Here is a 15,598-nt window from a genome sequence, read left to right on the forward strand (position 1 = left end):
ATGAAGCTACGAACCAGGTTGATTAACTCTCGGAATTCACACAAGCCAGTTCTTTATCGGAAATGGTTTTATTTAAATATAAATATGTGTACAAAGGTACAAGCAACGATAGCTCATTTTTAGCAAATAAAATTCTTAATACATTATTAAAAGAATGAACAAACAAATGGCAATTAGTTGTGTTCCCAAAAAAAAAGCATAGTAACTGCATTCAATGATTGATGAACAACGTAGAGAAGAAAATATGTTGACCCAAATAAATCCAAGATAGATACATATGTATATAAAGATACAATAGAGCAGCTTACACGCTGTACATTAAGGCTTATATAAAATATAAAAATAAAGACAAGTGATGATGTTTGCCTCCTCACTTTAAGTGACATTTGTACTCATCAGGCTGCCTGGTAACAGCTTTTTAGACAAATGGCAGTACAGGCATACTGAAACATCCAGGAAGTGGAATGTAACTGGGCCAGGTGCAGAAACCAATGTCTCAAACATGAAATGGACATGAATAAAAACGCTGAAGATTTTCACTAGACACATCATTTGCATGCAACAGAGAGAACGTATGGGCTCCGCCATTTGTACAGATACTTAGTGTTTCAGGGTAGTACTGTTTTTTGTAAACATATTGAGACAATTTGATTGAGTTGTAAAACTTGAGCGTATGGTCCATATTAGGACTGCCTTACACGTCTTTCCCCACCTGAGCCTGCTGAAGATGACGCTGCATTCAAGTTTATTTCAAGTTCAAGATTGCCACCATTTTCCAAACCACCACTTTTGATTGTTCTGGTAATAGCCTCCTCTTCATTTTACAATCAGAAAACGGTACCAGGGGTGGGACAGTAGTATTCAGCCCCCGTTTTCCCCTATACAATTATCACCATCTTTGGGTTTTCATGGCCTTACCTTGTCCATCTTGGTACAACACACAGTTAACAAGTAGCCATCCATTACAATGACAGCTACAATTCACATTCTCTTCATACCTCCTTCTCTTGTCCACGGACAAGCAACACTGCTAAGTCCAACGCATTAGGGTTATTATCAGAAGAAGCTCCAGGAATACAGCTCAGGCCAGAAGTATTCCACCACTGATTAAACTCTTCATACAGTATAGTGCCTGTAGCACTTGTTGGTCAGTAGAGCTAGCCTGTTGTGCAGAATAGTTAGTCTGTCTCTGTGGATAGCTCGGTCTTTTGTGGATGATAGAGACACAAATGTGCTTAGAATTCCTTTCGCATGCCAACAAAACACCAAATGACAGACAACAGTAGGTTGTTCATGTTTTTTTTTTTTTCCTGAAATATGTCTTAGCTTGTAATATCTTTCAAAGTATTTTCGAGGTCTTGTTTAACATTTAGCATTGACACAAAGTAAACTCTGAAAGGCAGGTAAACAGCTACCCCAGTCATTTTGGCCACCCAAATTCAGGAGATGCATTTGATTTATTTTCTAGTTGGCGCTGGCAAAGAGACAGAATATCTCCACAGGTTTGGGTGGTCATCATGTAGAGATAACCTGGTGAGGTATCGCACTGTAATCATAGGTTTGACTTGAACGTCACAATCTGCTGAATTCTCCACCTCAGGAGCTCCACAGATCCCGCCATCCATCACAACAAATAAAGGTTGGTTATCCTATAACCCCCATAAATCACATGGCTCCCTCCAAACACTGTCCAAACATGTCCTTGAAGGACCGTCTGAGTAAGGTAAGTCTCTGTTCATGTTAGTCCAGCCACACGTGTATGTGGAGGTGACAATGGTTATCTGCTCCTGTACTCTCCTTTTTTTTTCTCAATTATTTTGTCCAGTCAGACATGTGTCTGCATACGTTGTGAAGGCCGGCCATAGTCAGACTGCTGGGAGGATACTTGTGAGGAGGCATAAGAGAAGCGAGACGAGCTGGACACCTTGCTGGCCTGATCTGATTGGTCATACGCATCCACCTTCTCATAGGAAGCGGGCTTAACGTAGCTGGTGAAGGCGCGACCATAGGTAGCAGGTAGGTATGCAGAGCCACTGTAGAGGGGATCAGTGGGATAAATGCTGGCTGGCTGGGCGGGCTGCTGTTGCTGGGCAGCTTGCTGCTGTTCATATGCGGTTCTGCCTGCTGTGGTGGTTGCGTATCGGTGGGAGAAGTCATAGACACGAGGCTGGGTGCCAGGCTGACCATACATGGGGCTGGGGGAGGGCAACTGTGATGGAGTGTAGACTGGCCGAGAGTTGGGCACGTATTCAGAGAAGCCACTGCTGCGGATATGGCGGTCTTCATGGCCACGGACATTGTAGTAGCCATTGGTGGGGTCCTGTGAGAAGAACAAAGAAAAGAAAAAATGAACTCTACATAGTTCAGCATTGTGTATAATGGATGAAAATAATGCATTCTAGCTAAACTGATAGTGTTTCTTCAAGTACGTTTTTTCAGTTTTACCTTGATGTCCGATCTCTCGTCGTCCTCCTCTTCCAGGAGGTCGCTGTGTTCTGTGCGTGATGTCCCAGGAGACTCGCTGCTGTTCGGTGCCTGAGGAAAGACATATTTGAAGAATTACTCGGATGAGCAAGACCTCACTTGAATAAGAACAAAACAAAGTCTGAGCATTACATTACAGTGTTAATGTGAATTTTCCCTAACCATCAACAAAGATATCTACATGGCATACAAAGACGGTGCTCAAAGAAATTCACCATGGGCTCTTTGACATCCTCCTCATCATCATTGCCACGTGTAGCGTTGTGATCACTGTGAACAATCTGAACTCTGATGTCACTTTTGGAAAGACGAGTGCACCTTTTACCTGTGGGGATTGAAAGGAAGAAAAGCTTTACTTGACATTTACCAGGCAGACTTGTACATCAAAATTGACATCAAAAATTCTATTTAATCACAGGGGAAACGGCACAAAAACTGAACAGAAACTGTTCAATTTTCGGCTCACAAATGAAAAGGACTTTAATCTGTTTGATTTGAAGAATTGGCTGTTGACCCTCTCGCCCATACTAACCATTGAGCTCACCTTTGCCTGTGTGCCTGCAGCACAGGGAGACCAGAGTGATGACACAGATGAGCAGGACACAGCCTCCACCTACTGCTCCACCAACAATTATCAGCATAGGCAGGGCTTCTGCAACAAGAACAGTAATGGAAGGAAAGTGTGGCGTTAGGGGTGGGGGTAGATGGTTGTCGAGAGAAGTAGAGGGATGAGAGATAGTAGAACATAAGTGTCAGTGTCAAGAACGTGCAGATCAGAGCAAAACAAAGAAAGAGATCTATTCATTTGTCTTGCTAATCCCAGAAATGTCAGCGCCTATATAAATTCATCTGCTGTAAGCCCCGGCCTGCTCGCAGCTAGCGTATGCTCATGCGGGCAATCCGGCATCCCACAGCCCGCCTATTGTCTCTAATCTCTCTAAAAGAAGGGTAACCAGGCCTGACATGCAATGAAGCAACAGACAGTAATCTAATTAGAGATTCCAGGAGATACCGCTGCCCATTTCTCTGGAGACCCCACTCTGCTACGTTGATTTAAATTACTGGCGAGGACCTTATTTTTGGTGTCTGCTGCAACAAAGGCTTCCACAACCAGCAGTGTAGTAGTTCTACTGCCTAATTTTAAGATCACTTAAAGCGACTGCAGCCTAAGATGCTGAATTTGGCATTGAGACAGAGATAGAGGATATGGGTCCAACCGCAAATGCATGTAGCTTCCTCTAATTGACTTTTGTCCCCAATCAATATCTATGTTATGGGGCAAACATATTCATTAAAGGAACCATCTGCTGATTAAATCATATTGATTAGAGTATACTGTAATTAAGATAAGCACAAGACAGGAGCGCTGCTTTCCCCTAATCTTGCCTCCTTCACAGCAAGGATTGAGAGTACCATTTTAACTCTGGTGGGGAATAATAATCCTGTTTGTGTGTACCTTGCTCCTTCAGTGTGACCATGGCGGTGCCGGTGCCAAAGCGGTTCCAAGCGGTGCAGTTGTAGCGCAGCTGGAAATCCTGTGCCAGAGTCTCGGACAGCACCAGGGAAGACAGGACACCATGGTCGCTGGTTACTGTCTGCACTGAGTAACGACCGGAGGAACCAGAGGACAGGCTCATGTCTCCAAAGGTCCACACCTGTTGAGAGGAGTAGGGAAAAAGACAACAGGGAGTAAGTCACATTTCTATGAAGAGTTGCTAACCGGCGAGCTAAGCAGAGGCCTGCCCGGCTGTTTATCCTTAGATCCCGGCCTGCCGCCAACTGAACACCAGTTTCTCTTTCCATTCTGCTTTCTCTCTGCCGACCTCTAAGGTGCTCCCTGGCTGACACAGCTCACAGGCTCATGTTTAAGTCGCCCCCCACGTCTGCCCTGCAGGTGAGGCCTAAGAAGGGTTAGGTAGCTGCACTATGAAATAAGGCTCCTCTCTGATGTCTCTAGTGCAGGGCCAGCAGGGCACCTGTCTCTCACTCCTCCTCACACCCTAATTATCCTCTCTCAGCCCAGCGTACGTTCAGCAGTTCAACGGGGTCAGTCAGCCGAGTGATGCCTCTTGGGCCGCTAATTGAATAGGGTTTGACTGAAACCTACAGGAAGCCAGTCTCCCACAGCTCCCTGAACTCGACTGACTCTCCAGTCAATGTTGCTGCAATTACAGTTGTGAATATGTGTGTGTACGTGTTTGTCAGCGTGTGAGGTGGAGATGTGTTGGTGCGAAAGTGTGAAGGTGAGGTCAGGGGTAAAGTTGCACTGAGTGATCGCTCTGATGTGGGTGTGGCTAGGAGGAACATGGAGGTTGTAAGCTCCCAAGTACAAGTGAATGACCCACAGCACAAATAACAGTGCTTACTTACAATCTTATCAGGCGGGGGGCTGCTTCCCACCCGACACTCCAGCTTGCCCTTGGAGTGCTTGACAGCATGCTGCGTGGCGTCCACTGTGATGATAGGTGGGCCTGGTGTGAGGAAGAAAGAAAGACAGATTGAGCAAAGCAGAGAAATTAAAAACAAAAAGAATATTTTGAAATATTGACTAATGCCAAATTGTCAGATGTCAATTTGAATACTTATTCAACACATCAGTCTAAACATTACAAGCAACCGTGTGTATTCTGAAAAGAAGCCACTCACCATTTACGGTTAGAGTGACATCTCTTTCTGCGACTCCAATCCGAGGTACGATGGCCTTACAGGTGTATGTTCCAGCATCCTCCTGGGTAACAGCCTTCAGCTGCAAGGTGTTGCCATTACTGAGCACCTAGTGAGGAATCCAGAGAGACAAGTGAGAAGTGTGTTAGAGGGAGAGAGAAGGAGCGAGAGAGAGCGAGGCAGTGGGGAGAAGAGGCAGACAAAGGAAACCGGGACCTTTATCAGTGGCCCACTCATTGTGGAGGCAGCACAGAGGTGGGCTGACCATTGTAACAAATGCTGGTGGTTTGAGTTTAATTTCATTGTGAAGAGCTTTAATCACAGCATTAAGCACTCCAGCCACCGCTGAATGACCGTGCTGCTGGGGAGATTGTTGTAATTAAACAGTGGGGACAGAACGGAGCGCACTATGGTGTGAGTGGGCCTTAGCCTTTGGAGCTGCTACACTCACTCACTCCTTAGCTCATTGATCCCGTCATTCCATCAAGCTGTGATTAATCCATTTACCCCCACTCCGGCCTCCTCCCTCCCTTCCTCTCTACACCCCCTCTCACTCTTTCCAATTTTTTTTATTTCAACACACTTATGGAGTAACCCAATTAATCCATTACTCGAAGCTGTTTGAGGGACAGTGGCAGTGGGTGGATTAGAAAAATGCCTGCGTTTTTCCCTCAGAGGGGCTGAAAGCGCTCACTCTTCGAGATGACAGCATCGCTTACGCCATCCTGCAGCATTCCTCACTGGAGGTGTTTTCTCCAGCACCGCCTCAGAAATTGTATTAGTCGCCAGGAGAGAAGCTCCTATGAGATGTCCCCACTGATGGGGTGTGCGTGCGCTGAAAGACTTTTACCAAGATGATGTAAGTGAAGGTGGAAATGTCCCATTTGTTCCACCTATGAAATTGACTGAGGAAATGGATACTCAAGTTTCTTAATGGCAGAAATGATGCTCTGAAAGTTGTGGCACGTGTTGCAATTCTGTTCGAACCACAGCTTGACTCACTGGTTGACTGATTGATTAGAATTATGACAGCATGCCATGTGACCTGATGATGCTGTATGAAACTGTCAGTGGACAGACAGTTTTCTGCCAGAGGCTTTAGCCCTCAGGGAGCACGGAGAGAGGAGGTGTTGAAGATTCAGCCATAAAAAGAATGTTTGGGGGAAGTGTGTGAGGAATTCATGCCTCAAGGCCATGTGTGAATGTTTCTCTCTGGAGGGATAGTGTTGAAGCTTTACCACTAAGTTAAGGTGGTGACTAGTGTTTGTTTCCTTACCACACTGGAGCCCTGCTTGGTCCAGGCCAGGGTCAGAGGAGGGTTTCCAGTCCATGCACAAGTGAAGGCTGCATCCATCCCTATATCCACCGTCATTGGCTTAGGCTCTGACAGCAGTCTGGGGCCAACTAAGGGGAAGCGACAAAGAGACAGCCAGTTACAATCAATAAGAGGCTGCTTTTACAATAACATACCTCGAGAAAAGTGCAAAATACACCGCTTAGCCAGACTGTATAGGATGTTTGCCTAAAGTTCAACTCACATTGGACATCAACCAGGGTGCTGACATTGGTGCTGCCCACAGAGTTGGACACCTCACAGGAGACGGGGTCTGTGAAGTAAGAGTAGTCCACTGTCACCTCAAGGCTGTCCCCATTTGCCTCAGAGATGGGAACTCCTCCTTTCGACCACCTGGGACAGATGAATAATCACATTATACAGTTGCATTAGTTCAGGGAAGGTACTTAGCCATGCGTATCAAAGTGGTTATTAGCCGATTCATGGCTTGTGCCAATCACAATCAAACGCTGCCAATCAAGCCGCCCATTTAACCCAATGAATCTACTAAGCACTTGCATGCTTGTACTCCTTCTTTCTGAATGACATCTTTACTCTGGTTGGCATGTTGGCAGCATTTAATGTCTGGAAGTAGATGCAAGATTTTGCTGTATCATCATCTCAGACTGCTGGCTCTGTATGGATGGTGGCAGGATCAGAGTGAACATTTTTGATTAAAATGCAGGATGGATACCTGTATCCAGTGATTTCAGGATTGGCCGAAGCAGAGCAGATGAAGAGAACCTTAGCTCCCTCGGTTACAGTCTGAGGCTGGACTGATAGAGTCACTGAAGGAGGGTCTGTGAAGAGGGAAACCTTTATGTTACTGACACAAATTGGATTTAGTAATCGCATTGGCACCATTCAGATTTTAACAGAATCGAATGTGCTTTACAGATTACTGTGCATAGCATGCACTCTGCTACAACACTGCAATATTTTGGTGGTCTTTATAGGGAAGCTGAAGCCGGGACACTCACGCTGGACATTGATAGTGATCGATGTCTGTCGTCCAGCTGGGGCGGCTGGGTTAAGAACCCTGCAGGTGTAGGTGCGTCCAGAGTCACTATCCTCAGGAACGATTGGAAGCATACTGACAGCCGCCTCCTTCTTTCCATCCTCAAGCAGAGTCTGTAGAGTTGCAAAACAACTGTTAGATTGCTCCTGTACGTCCGATCAACAGTTATACAAACTATGCTTTTAAAGAGAAACTTCATTACAATCGACCAGAACAGAGCATCAGCTCAATGGCACACAAGCAAGTCACTTGCCGTTTGTGACCGCACCACTTAGGAATATCTCTTTGACACTGCAGGTCTTGTTTTTTCTTGTGCAAGGCGTTGAAATTGTCATCCCGTTCTTGGCATGGCAGTTAAATCATATATTTTATGATGCAGCAGGGGATATTGTGCTGTTCCCACATTTCTGAGAGTGTTCCCCGTCAGCGCTCCTTGTTTGTCATCATCTTTTAAATCTATTTACTGCTCACAGAAATCAATACGCCTAAGTGAGGAAAGGTGTAGATTCTGAGGATATGGCTCACTGCTCTCTCCCTTTCTCCCTCTCTTCCTCATACACACACACAAGAAAAAAAAAACTGTGATGCCTACGGTGTCTGTTTTTTTGGGTGGTGACAGTGAGGAAGAAGTGTCACACATCTTAGGAAGAGAGCAAGGCCAAGCTGAGATTTTCCCCTGGACAGCCAAATCAATGGATGCAGGCTTTCACTTCCTCAGCCAGACACAGAAAAAGCACTTTATGCTAGATCAAATCACATCACTCCCTGACACCACCCCTCACTAAGACAAAGCTTTATCTGCCCCCAGTCTCATTTCTTAATGGTGGAAATAATCTCTGTTTTTCGCAAAGCTATCTCATTAGTTAACTCTATATTGTTTTTTTCATGTATTCTTCTTTTCCCCTCCTGTCTTCTCCTCCCTCCCCCCTCCAATCCTCTTCCCTCCCTTCTCACTGCAGGCTCTCGCCTCCTTAAATGTGGCGTTTAGCCGTCGTTTAGCGTGGTCAGAGAGCATGAAAAATGTGACACTTTCCCAGCCGTGGCTGGCTTACGCTCCGGCGCATCCCCATTGTGTTTCTGCATTGTTGTGGGTTATTTCTTCTCTGCAGAAACTCTACTGTATGAAACACTCATGCCTGTCTGAGCTTTGGCATGCTCCAGTTATGCTGTAGTGTCGCTGCATTAGGGAGCAAAGGGGGGTGGAGGGGGTTAGCGAAGGCGGGGAGGCAGAGGGAGAGAGGGAGGGAGGGAAGGAGGGGGGGGGGGTCAGGCAAGAGTGAAAATGGGAGGGGGACTGCAGAGAGAGAGCAAAGAAATTGTGCGAGAGACGGGTGGTGATAGAAAGAAAAGAAACTGTGAGACCATAGAAAGAAGATGAGAAAATAAAAAGAGAATGAAAGAAAAATAACAGTATCATACCCTAAGAGAAAATATATCTGATTTGAATAGCTTTGCATTTATTTCTGCGCGCTGTTACGTGTTGTAATATTGTGTGGTTGTTAGTGTTTGAATGATAATGCTGGGCATAGATGTGTTCTCACTGTACCTTGGAATAAATTGCAGTCTCCATGACCTCTCCATCTCTGTACCAGGTGATCTCAGCAGCAGGTTTGGCTCCTGAGGCTCTGCAGGTGAGATTGTGTGGTGTGTGGGCCTTCAGACGTACAACGGGGCCACCCTCCACCACAGGGTCTGAAGGAGGAACTGTAAAGCAGAACAAACATACCACTCAAAACAACAACAAAAAAACTCATTACAGCTCCAGGCCAGCACAGAGCCACAAAAAGGCCATCCTGTTATTGAGCTTGCTGTTGCTCTTAGCTCAGCATCAATATATCGCAACAGCAAAAGAGACAAACAATATCTCCTTATGGCCATGTGTCTGTTTAACAAGGTGTAGTTTCAGACAAGAGAAAAGACCAAGAATGTTTTTTATTTGGAAGAAAAACAGACTCAACCACATTTATTTGCTTTCTGGGGACTAGCATTATTACTCTATTTGCTCTTACTGTTGCAGAGTGATGTTTCAACTGAATTGCTTATTTGTTCATTTATTTGCATGGTTTCGCTCGCACCACTGGCAAGCCAAGCGTGCCACCCCTGATGAAGGCGTCTATCTCCCCAACCAATATGAGAAGGCGTAAACATGGGGTTTGTGCTGGCCTTTCTCGCTCCCTCCACCGAACCAATTTCACTGTGTGTATCTGAATTGTCAGAGGTCCTTCCGCTACCGCAACACGGACACTAATGGAATCCGAGTGCTAGGTGATTTTAATTTCCATGCCGATTCCCCTGACTGCACTCCTGCCGTTGACTCCTTTGACTGTGCAGGATTGCTTTGGTCTCATCTGGCCACATTGATTTACACACGCGCACGCACACGCACACACACACGCACACACACACACACACACACACACACACACACACACACAGAGAGAGAGAGGTGTGTGCACACCATCGCTTTTTAACACCCTTATGTCCAAATGTAAACATAAATCGCAGGTTCCTAAACAATTCACCTGATTTGCTTTATATATTTATGAAATGCATATAATGTTTATGAACCAGCAGATTTTGTTCTTTCAGAGTGCATTAAATGTAAAAGTGGCAGTTTCATCAACTTTTCTTGCTGCCTCCACATGGGTATCTGTACGGCTATGTGTGGGCATGTGGTGAGGGCAGTGCTTTGTGCTGCTCTTTACAGCTTTGACAGTGACACGAAACACAGAAAGGTGGGCAGATGAACAGCTTTCTGAACCAATTCATTTAGTTGAAATCTTCCTACATGCTGCTTGTGATAGCTATCTGCTTGCCTTTCCATGACAGCACTATCTGTACCGCTTGTCAGTCTCATGAACTCAGACTGCACACCTTAATAGCAACAGATAGATTCAAGGACAACAGGCTCTGTGGTGAAAGCTTTGCATTGTGTTGTGGCATAAGCTGATTAACTAATTAATACCTCCCCTCTATAAGTTTTCCCTTATCTCTCTATAACACTTTCACACAGTTGAGTATGGACAATTGACAGGACAAATTAATAGAATGATGTTCCTTTGCATGCCACCAGATGCCAGCAGTGCTTTGCCAATTCCAATTCCCACGGGACCTGCCCCCCCCCCCCCCCCCCCCCACCTCTGAACGTCTGTGTGAAGAAGTAGATCACTCACATCATGTTAATGTAAAAAACGCCTTGCCGTTGACAAATGTTGTGGCTCACTGTAAAATGTGCTAACTGTGCAGACCCTGACTTTCAAGCGACTACGCAAGTCATTTGTGACTGCAGCAATCACATTATCCAAGACATCCACAGTCTTGATTATCGCTACTGAAAGCAGAGGGTTTCTTTTTTTCTAGATAAATCTCTTGGCTGAGCCTTTCCTGGTTTGAATTATACTTTCAGGACATGATTTAAACCAGGAAATTAGATTTACAATGAGGTTATCTTTTGAGTGGTGGTAAGAGAATGTTTATGAATCGCTAATTTAACAGTATTTAGGTGTATTTTGTATTTGTCTCTGTTAAGATGCTCTTTAAATGTGATTATCTTGTGCATTGCATGTGTTGTTTGTAGATTTGTCTACATGTTTCTGTGTTTTGTGATGAAGACCCTCCCCTGATTGTTCCCAAGCGCTGCCAGCCTGCAGGCCTTGGCATGAGGGCTGGCTGTGAGGATCATGCATGAGCTGTGTATCTTACCTAGTACAGTGAGCTTGGCACGATGGGAGCGCAATCCCGCCTGTGTAGCCTGACACTCATACACCGCGTCATCCTCCAACTCTGCCGAATCGATCAGCAAGCTGTGCTCGCCTGATAGCGGGTCACCCATTAAGGAATACCGCGTCCAGCCTGCGTGAAGCCAGCCCAGAGAATAGAGTCAGAGACAAACAAACCACCCAACAACCAACACATAATGAAAGGACCATAAAATGAACGGACTTGTGCGTTGAACAAAGGAGTGAGAAACGTGGCAAGGCTCTTTAAGACACAAATGAAAGCATGGAGCACCTCACTGAGCCAGGCATTGAGCCGTTGTGTTAGCAGAGCAGTGTGAGACTGGAAATGCAACACGTGAGAAGGCTGCTGCATGAGGAGTCTGTCCTTTAAAGACAGACACAATGAAGATTGGGTGGCTAAGGTCAAGAGGAAGCCTCTCCACCTTCTCTCTAGTCTGCCACACATTTAAATGTCAGCGCGTGACAAAAGCCAATTGATTATCTACCTTCCTACAAGACCCTTAAAATGCTAAACAACAAATTAAAGTTCGGTGTGTGCAGCAGTAGCCAACCTGTCTGCAGTACATTGTTCTCTAAACATTCATTTGCGTAAAACTCCAGCGGTTGACATAGAGAGACTTGGTTTCTAATGAGACCTGGCATTGATCGCGGTAAGACAGACAGAGAGAGCTATAAACACACCGAAAGCAGCAGAGAGAAGAGAGACAGAAATAAGAAGTCAGTGATAATACCTGGTAGGTCTCTCTCTCCACCCAGTGCCAGGCCATCTTTGGTCCATTGTACCATTCCCCGATAACCCACAATGACACAGGGTAGAGTCACTGACTGACCGGACACAACCACCTGATCCTGGGGTTGCTGGGAGAAGTAGGCTGCTTGGGTGGCTGCTGTGAGAACAGAGAGAGGGAGCACGATGTGAATAAACATTTTCTTAGAATTCATATTTTCATGATGTTGGATGGTCAATTCAAACAAGAATTCACAAAATAGTACAATAATATATAGGTACACAGAATACTGCTAATGGTATTTCAAAGAATGGCTGTAGGTTTCTGCAGTGCCAGCAGAGGTGTAGCATGAGAAAAGTGAAACTTGCACTGTAAGGGGTGTGAAAAAATAAGTAAGTATGAAAGAGGGCAGGCGGGTCTGCTCACTCTCTTGTTTTCATGGCACTTGCTGAGAGAATATGAACAAGGCCGACATGTGTGAAAATATTTTTTTTCCCCCCCATGAATGTTGCTTCTAAAAGGAAGAGTCAGCTGCGCCTCATAACTTATTTAAGTCTTTCTCAAGACCATATGGTTCTATGCTCGCTGACGTGAAGCAAACACACTTCTGGGGAGGAAAATCCGCCACTCTTTCAGTGTGCTTTTTGTAAAAATGGATGTTAAACAATCAAAACTCCATTAAAGTTCCCAGGGGACCCATCCGTTTGAGCCTGCTGAAAGTCAGCAGAGACACCTGCAGCCGTTCTGCTGCTGTGTTTAAGTATGGCACACGGCCTCACTGGATTGGCTGGCCTGCCTTCACACGCATGCAGAAATGCGGTGTGAATACGGTTCCACGGTTCCAACTGTTTGTGCCACTATGCTAAAGATTAAGTATTAGAAACACTATTGGCAGGGGAGGATGGCAAGACTCCAGAGGTAACTAATCTGCAGGGGAAGGTGGGAGGAGAGGGAGAGAGGCAGTTGGTTGGTTATCTAAGTGGGGTGTCTGTTTGAGTCGGCAAAGAGGACTTAAAAAAACCCTTCAGTCATTCTCCTTCTCTCTTTCTTTGTTGCTTGGTGGAGAATGGAAGGGAAGGGGGACAGAGGAAGATAAAGAGGGTTCTATTCAGACAGTGCTAAGCCCCCCCTGAACTGCTTCTCTTGGTGGGAGCGCTTAAACAGACAGGGTTGCCCCCCCCCCCAGCAAAGAAAGCTGCTGAAAGGAGGGCAACATACGGCGGCCAGAGACGCGCTATTGTCCCCTTGTCCCTCTCTTTTAATAGGCCTCTTCATTTCCAATCAATCCTGCTAAATGCAAGTTTAATAGCTTTTCAATAGCAGCTTTTCCCCCCAGAGGGTAGCTGGGATTTTCTCTCTCACTCACTCCTTTTCTCTTTCCCCGTCTCTTCCCCCTCTTTCTCGCTTCATTCTCTCTAGTTTTTCTTTCTTTTTGAAAGGGGGGCTTCCGAGGTTGTTGGCAGTGTTTATTCCGCACTCAATTATCCACTTCATCTTGGGGTGCACCATGGGCTGAACCCTGCCCCTCGCCTCCCCTCTCTCCCTTTGCACCCTCCTGTCTCTTGTCACCCGACAGCACAATTGAAGCCGCCAAACAGTGAGTTCATCAGGAACGTGAGTTCTCCATGGCTCATACCACTGTGGTTCTCAACAACTGCCTCAAAAACCCATTTTTACATGCACCCATTATTTCTTACTCTCCATCTGGGCCAAAAGAGATGTTAGCAAAACAGAGAAAGACCACAAAGCAATTAGTAAGTTAAGTTAGTTTACCAATAATGTCTCCTGTTTCATCATTTTACCGAGCGTCTAAAAGGACTATTGAGCCGTGGGTGCAAACAGGTAGGGTGTATGTGTGTCACGCACTGTGGATCAAAGGAGGCCAATTTGAGAGCGTCAATGAGAAGTGAAACATCTTTCAGCTTAGGCTATTAGGCGTTTAGCGAAGGCTGGCATTTTCCCATCATACCTTCAAAAATGCTGTTTTTCACAGTCTGCCTGCCTGTCCCTAACATTCTGCCTTTTATGAGCTATTGAACATTTTTATATGCCTCCCCTTGCAGAGCGACTTAGGGATTTTCCTCTTTATACTTGCAACAGGACAAACATTGATTGCAATTAAGTATCTTGCCCAGAGCATCTAAATGTTTACAATAAGTAATAATTCTCTGCATTGGTTGATTGTTTGGATGAATTACATGCACTGAATTGTTTCTCTTTACCTCACCCACATACAATTTCTCATGCTCACATATGGCAATTACCGTCACACGCACACATACAAATGCAGGCGTACAAATATAGACTACAAAGTATGTGCCGTAGCGAATGTCTTCACACCATGAGAGTGATTCATTGCTATCCAGATCCCTTATTGAAAATGCTCAACAGAACATCTCGAATGGCTAATGACTCATGCCAGATTCCTTTAATTCCTCCTTGCTGAATTAGACAATTCTTTGACGGTGTATTAGCAGCTTAATTACATGAATACATTTCTGACGGGGAGAGAGGGAGGAACAGAAGCAGACAAAGAACCAGTGGAAGAGAGGCAGTCAGAAGAAGTAGGGAGCTGTGGGTGTGGGGAGACTTGCTCTTGGTGTGCTGCAGTGCCACATACACATACAGTATATATGTGCACAAACACCGCAACGCCATCGCTCTGTGTTTTCACCAGACTCAAAATCAGGAGCCTGTCTGTTGGCTGCAATTGAATCACAGTCAAAAAGAAGGATTTGAATCCCCCTTGAAATCCTAACATTTCTGCAGTAGATGTGAGTTTATTTACCATGTCGTCTTGAACATTACGCAGGTAAATATGTGCAGTGTAGATTAGTTGTACCACATGCGGTGTGCTTAATGTTACTTTAAATGCAGTTCAATTTTAGTCCTCATCACAAAAAAATGCAACATTCACTCTGTTTCTTACCTTTGCTATGCGTGTGTGTGTGTGTGTGTGTGTGTGCATGAGTGTGTGTGTTCTTTTCCATTCCCCAGTAACAAGGTCAAAACACATTTGGCCTGATATATTTTAATCCGGATTTCTCAAAATGGAATATCATTTCACGCTGCTGGATGCACATGAGGCTAAGTTTATGTGTGTGTGCATCTCTGCCCGACTGTGTGTGTGTGTGTGTGTGTGTGTGTGTGTGTGTGTGTGTGTGTAAAAAAATGTGCAATGTATGTTTATGTCTGTGTGTGTGCCCATTTGAATGTGTGAATGAGGGTGGGGCAGTGTTAATAGGGAAAGCGACATGTCAGGCACTGGAGGGCACATTTAGCAGTTACTTTGACACAGTGACTTTGCTGTCTCCGTCACATGGTTGGAGTTAAGTGCAAAACAGCCTCTCCGACTTGGACACAACCCTGGCACTGCCTGCACTCTCTCTCCTTCATCTGTGCTGATAGGGATACATTCACATCAGGAAGGATCAGGAAGAGATGGACAGATGTCCGCAATGATCCGTCCACCACTGGACATCTGCCTTGATGGAATTAGATTGAACCAGTCAGTGTGTGTGTGTGTGTGTGTGTGTGTGTGTGTGTGTGTGTGTGTGTGTGTGTGTGTGTGTGTGTGTGTGTGTGTGTGTGTGTGTGTGTGTGTGTGTGTGTGTGTGTGCCATCCATGATG

At 45.4% G+C, this 15,598-nt stretch overlaps 1 protein-coding gene across 3 annotated transcripts in view; it reads right to left on the reverse strand.

Annotated features, from left to right (window-relative positions):
- Nucleotides 1-49: 49 nt before the first annotated feature.
- kirrel3l (kirre like nephrin family adhesion molecule 3, like) overlaps nt 50-15,598 on the reverse strand; it is a 32,781-nt gene continuing 17,232 nt past the window's right edge. For 2 of the 3 annotated variants that reach the window (XM_068736019.1, XM_068736021.1), the window contains exons 2-15: nt 11,971-12,126; nt 11,202-11,351; nt 9,046-9,203; nt 7,462-7,612; nt 7,176-7,281; nt 6,687-6,835; nt 6,425-6,552; nt 5,131-5,257; nt 4,855-4,955; nt 3,941-4,139; nt 3,017-3,136; nt 2,700-2,809; nt 2,446-2,535; nt 50-2,320 (exon numbers count right to left, since the gene is read on the reverse strand). In XM_068736019.1, coding sequence (XP_068592120.1) covers nt 1,826-2,320; nt 2,446-2,535; nt 2,700-2,809; nt 3,017-3,136; nt 3,941-4,139; nt 4,855-4,955; nt 5,131-5,257; nt 6,425-6,552; nt 6,687-6,835; nt 7,176-7,281; nt 7,462-7,612; nt 9,046-9,203; nt 11,202-11,351; nt 11,971-12,126 — 2,240 coding nt within the window. In that variant the 3' untranslated portion in view covers nt 50-1,825. The remainder of the gene's footprint in view (nt 2,321-2,445; nt 2,536-2,699; nt 2,810-3,016; nt 3,137-3,940; nt 4,140-4,854; nt 4,956-5,130; nt 5,258-6,424; nt 6,553-6,686; nt 6,836-7,175; nt 7,282-7,461; nt 7,613-9,045; nt 9,204-11,201; nt 11,352-11,970; nt 12,127-15,598) is intronic. The other variant, XM_068736020.1, reaches the window with a different exon arrangement.

This window comes from Cebidichthys violaceus, unplaced genomic scaffold (genome assembly GCF_023349555.1).
Source record: "Cebidichthys violaceus isolate CVI_PGR_0920_01 unplaced genomic scaffold, fCebVio1.0.p SCAF_7, whole genome shotgun sequence".
In the NCBI taxonomy this organism is placed as follows: Eukaryota; Metazoa; Chordata; class Actinopteri; order Perciformes; family Stichaeidae; genus Cebidichthys; species Cebidichthys violaceus.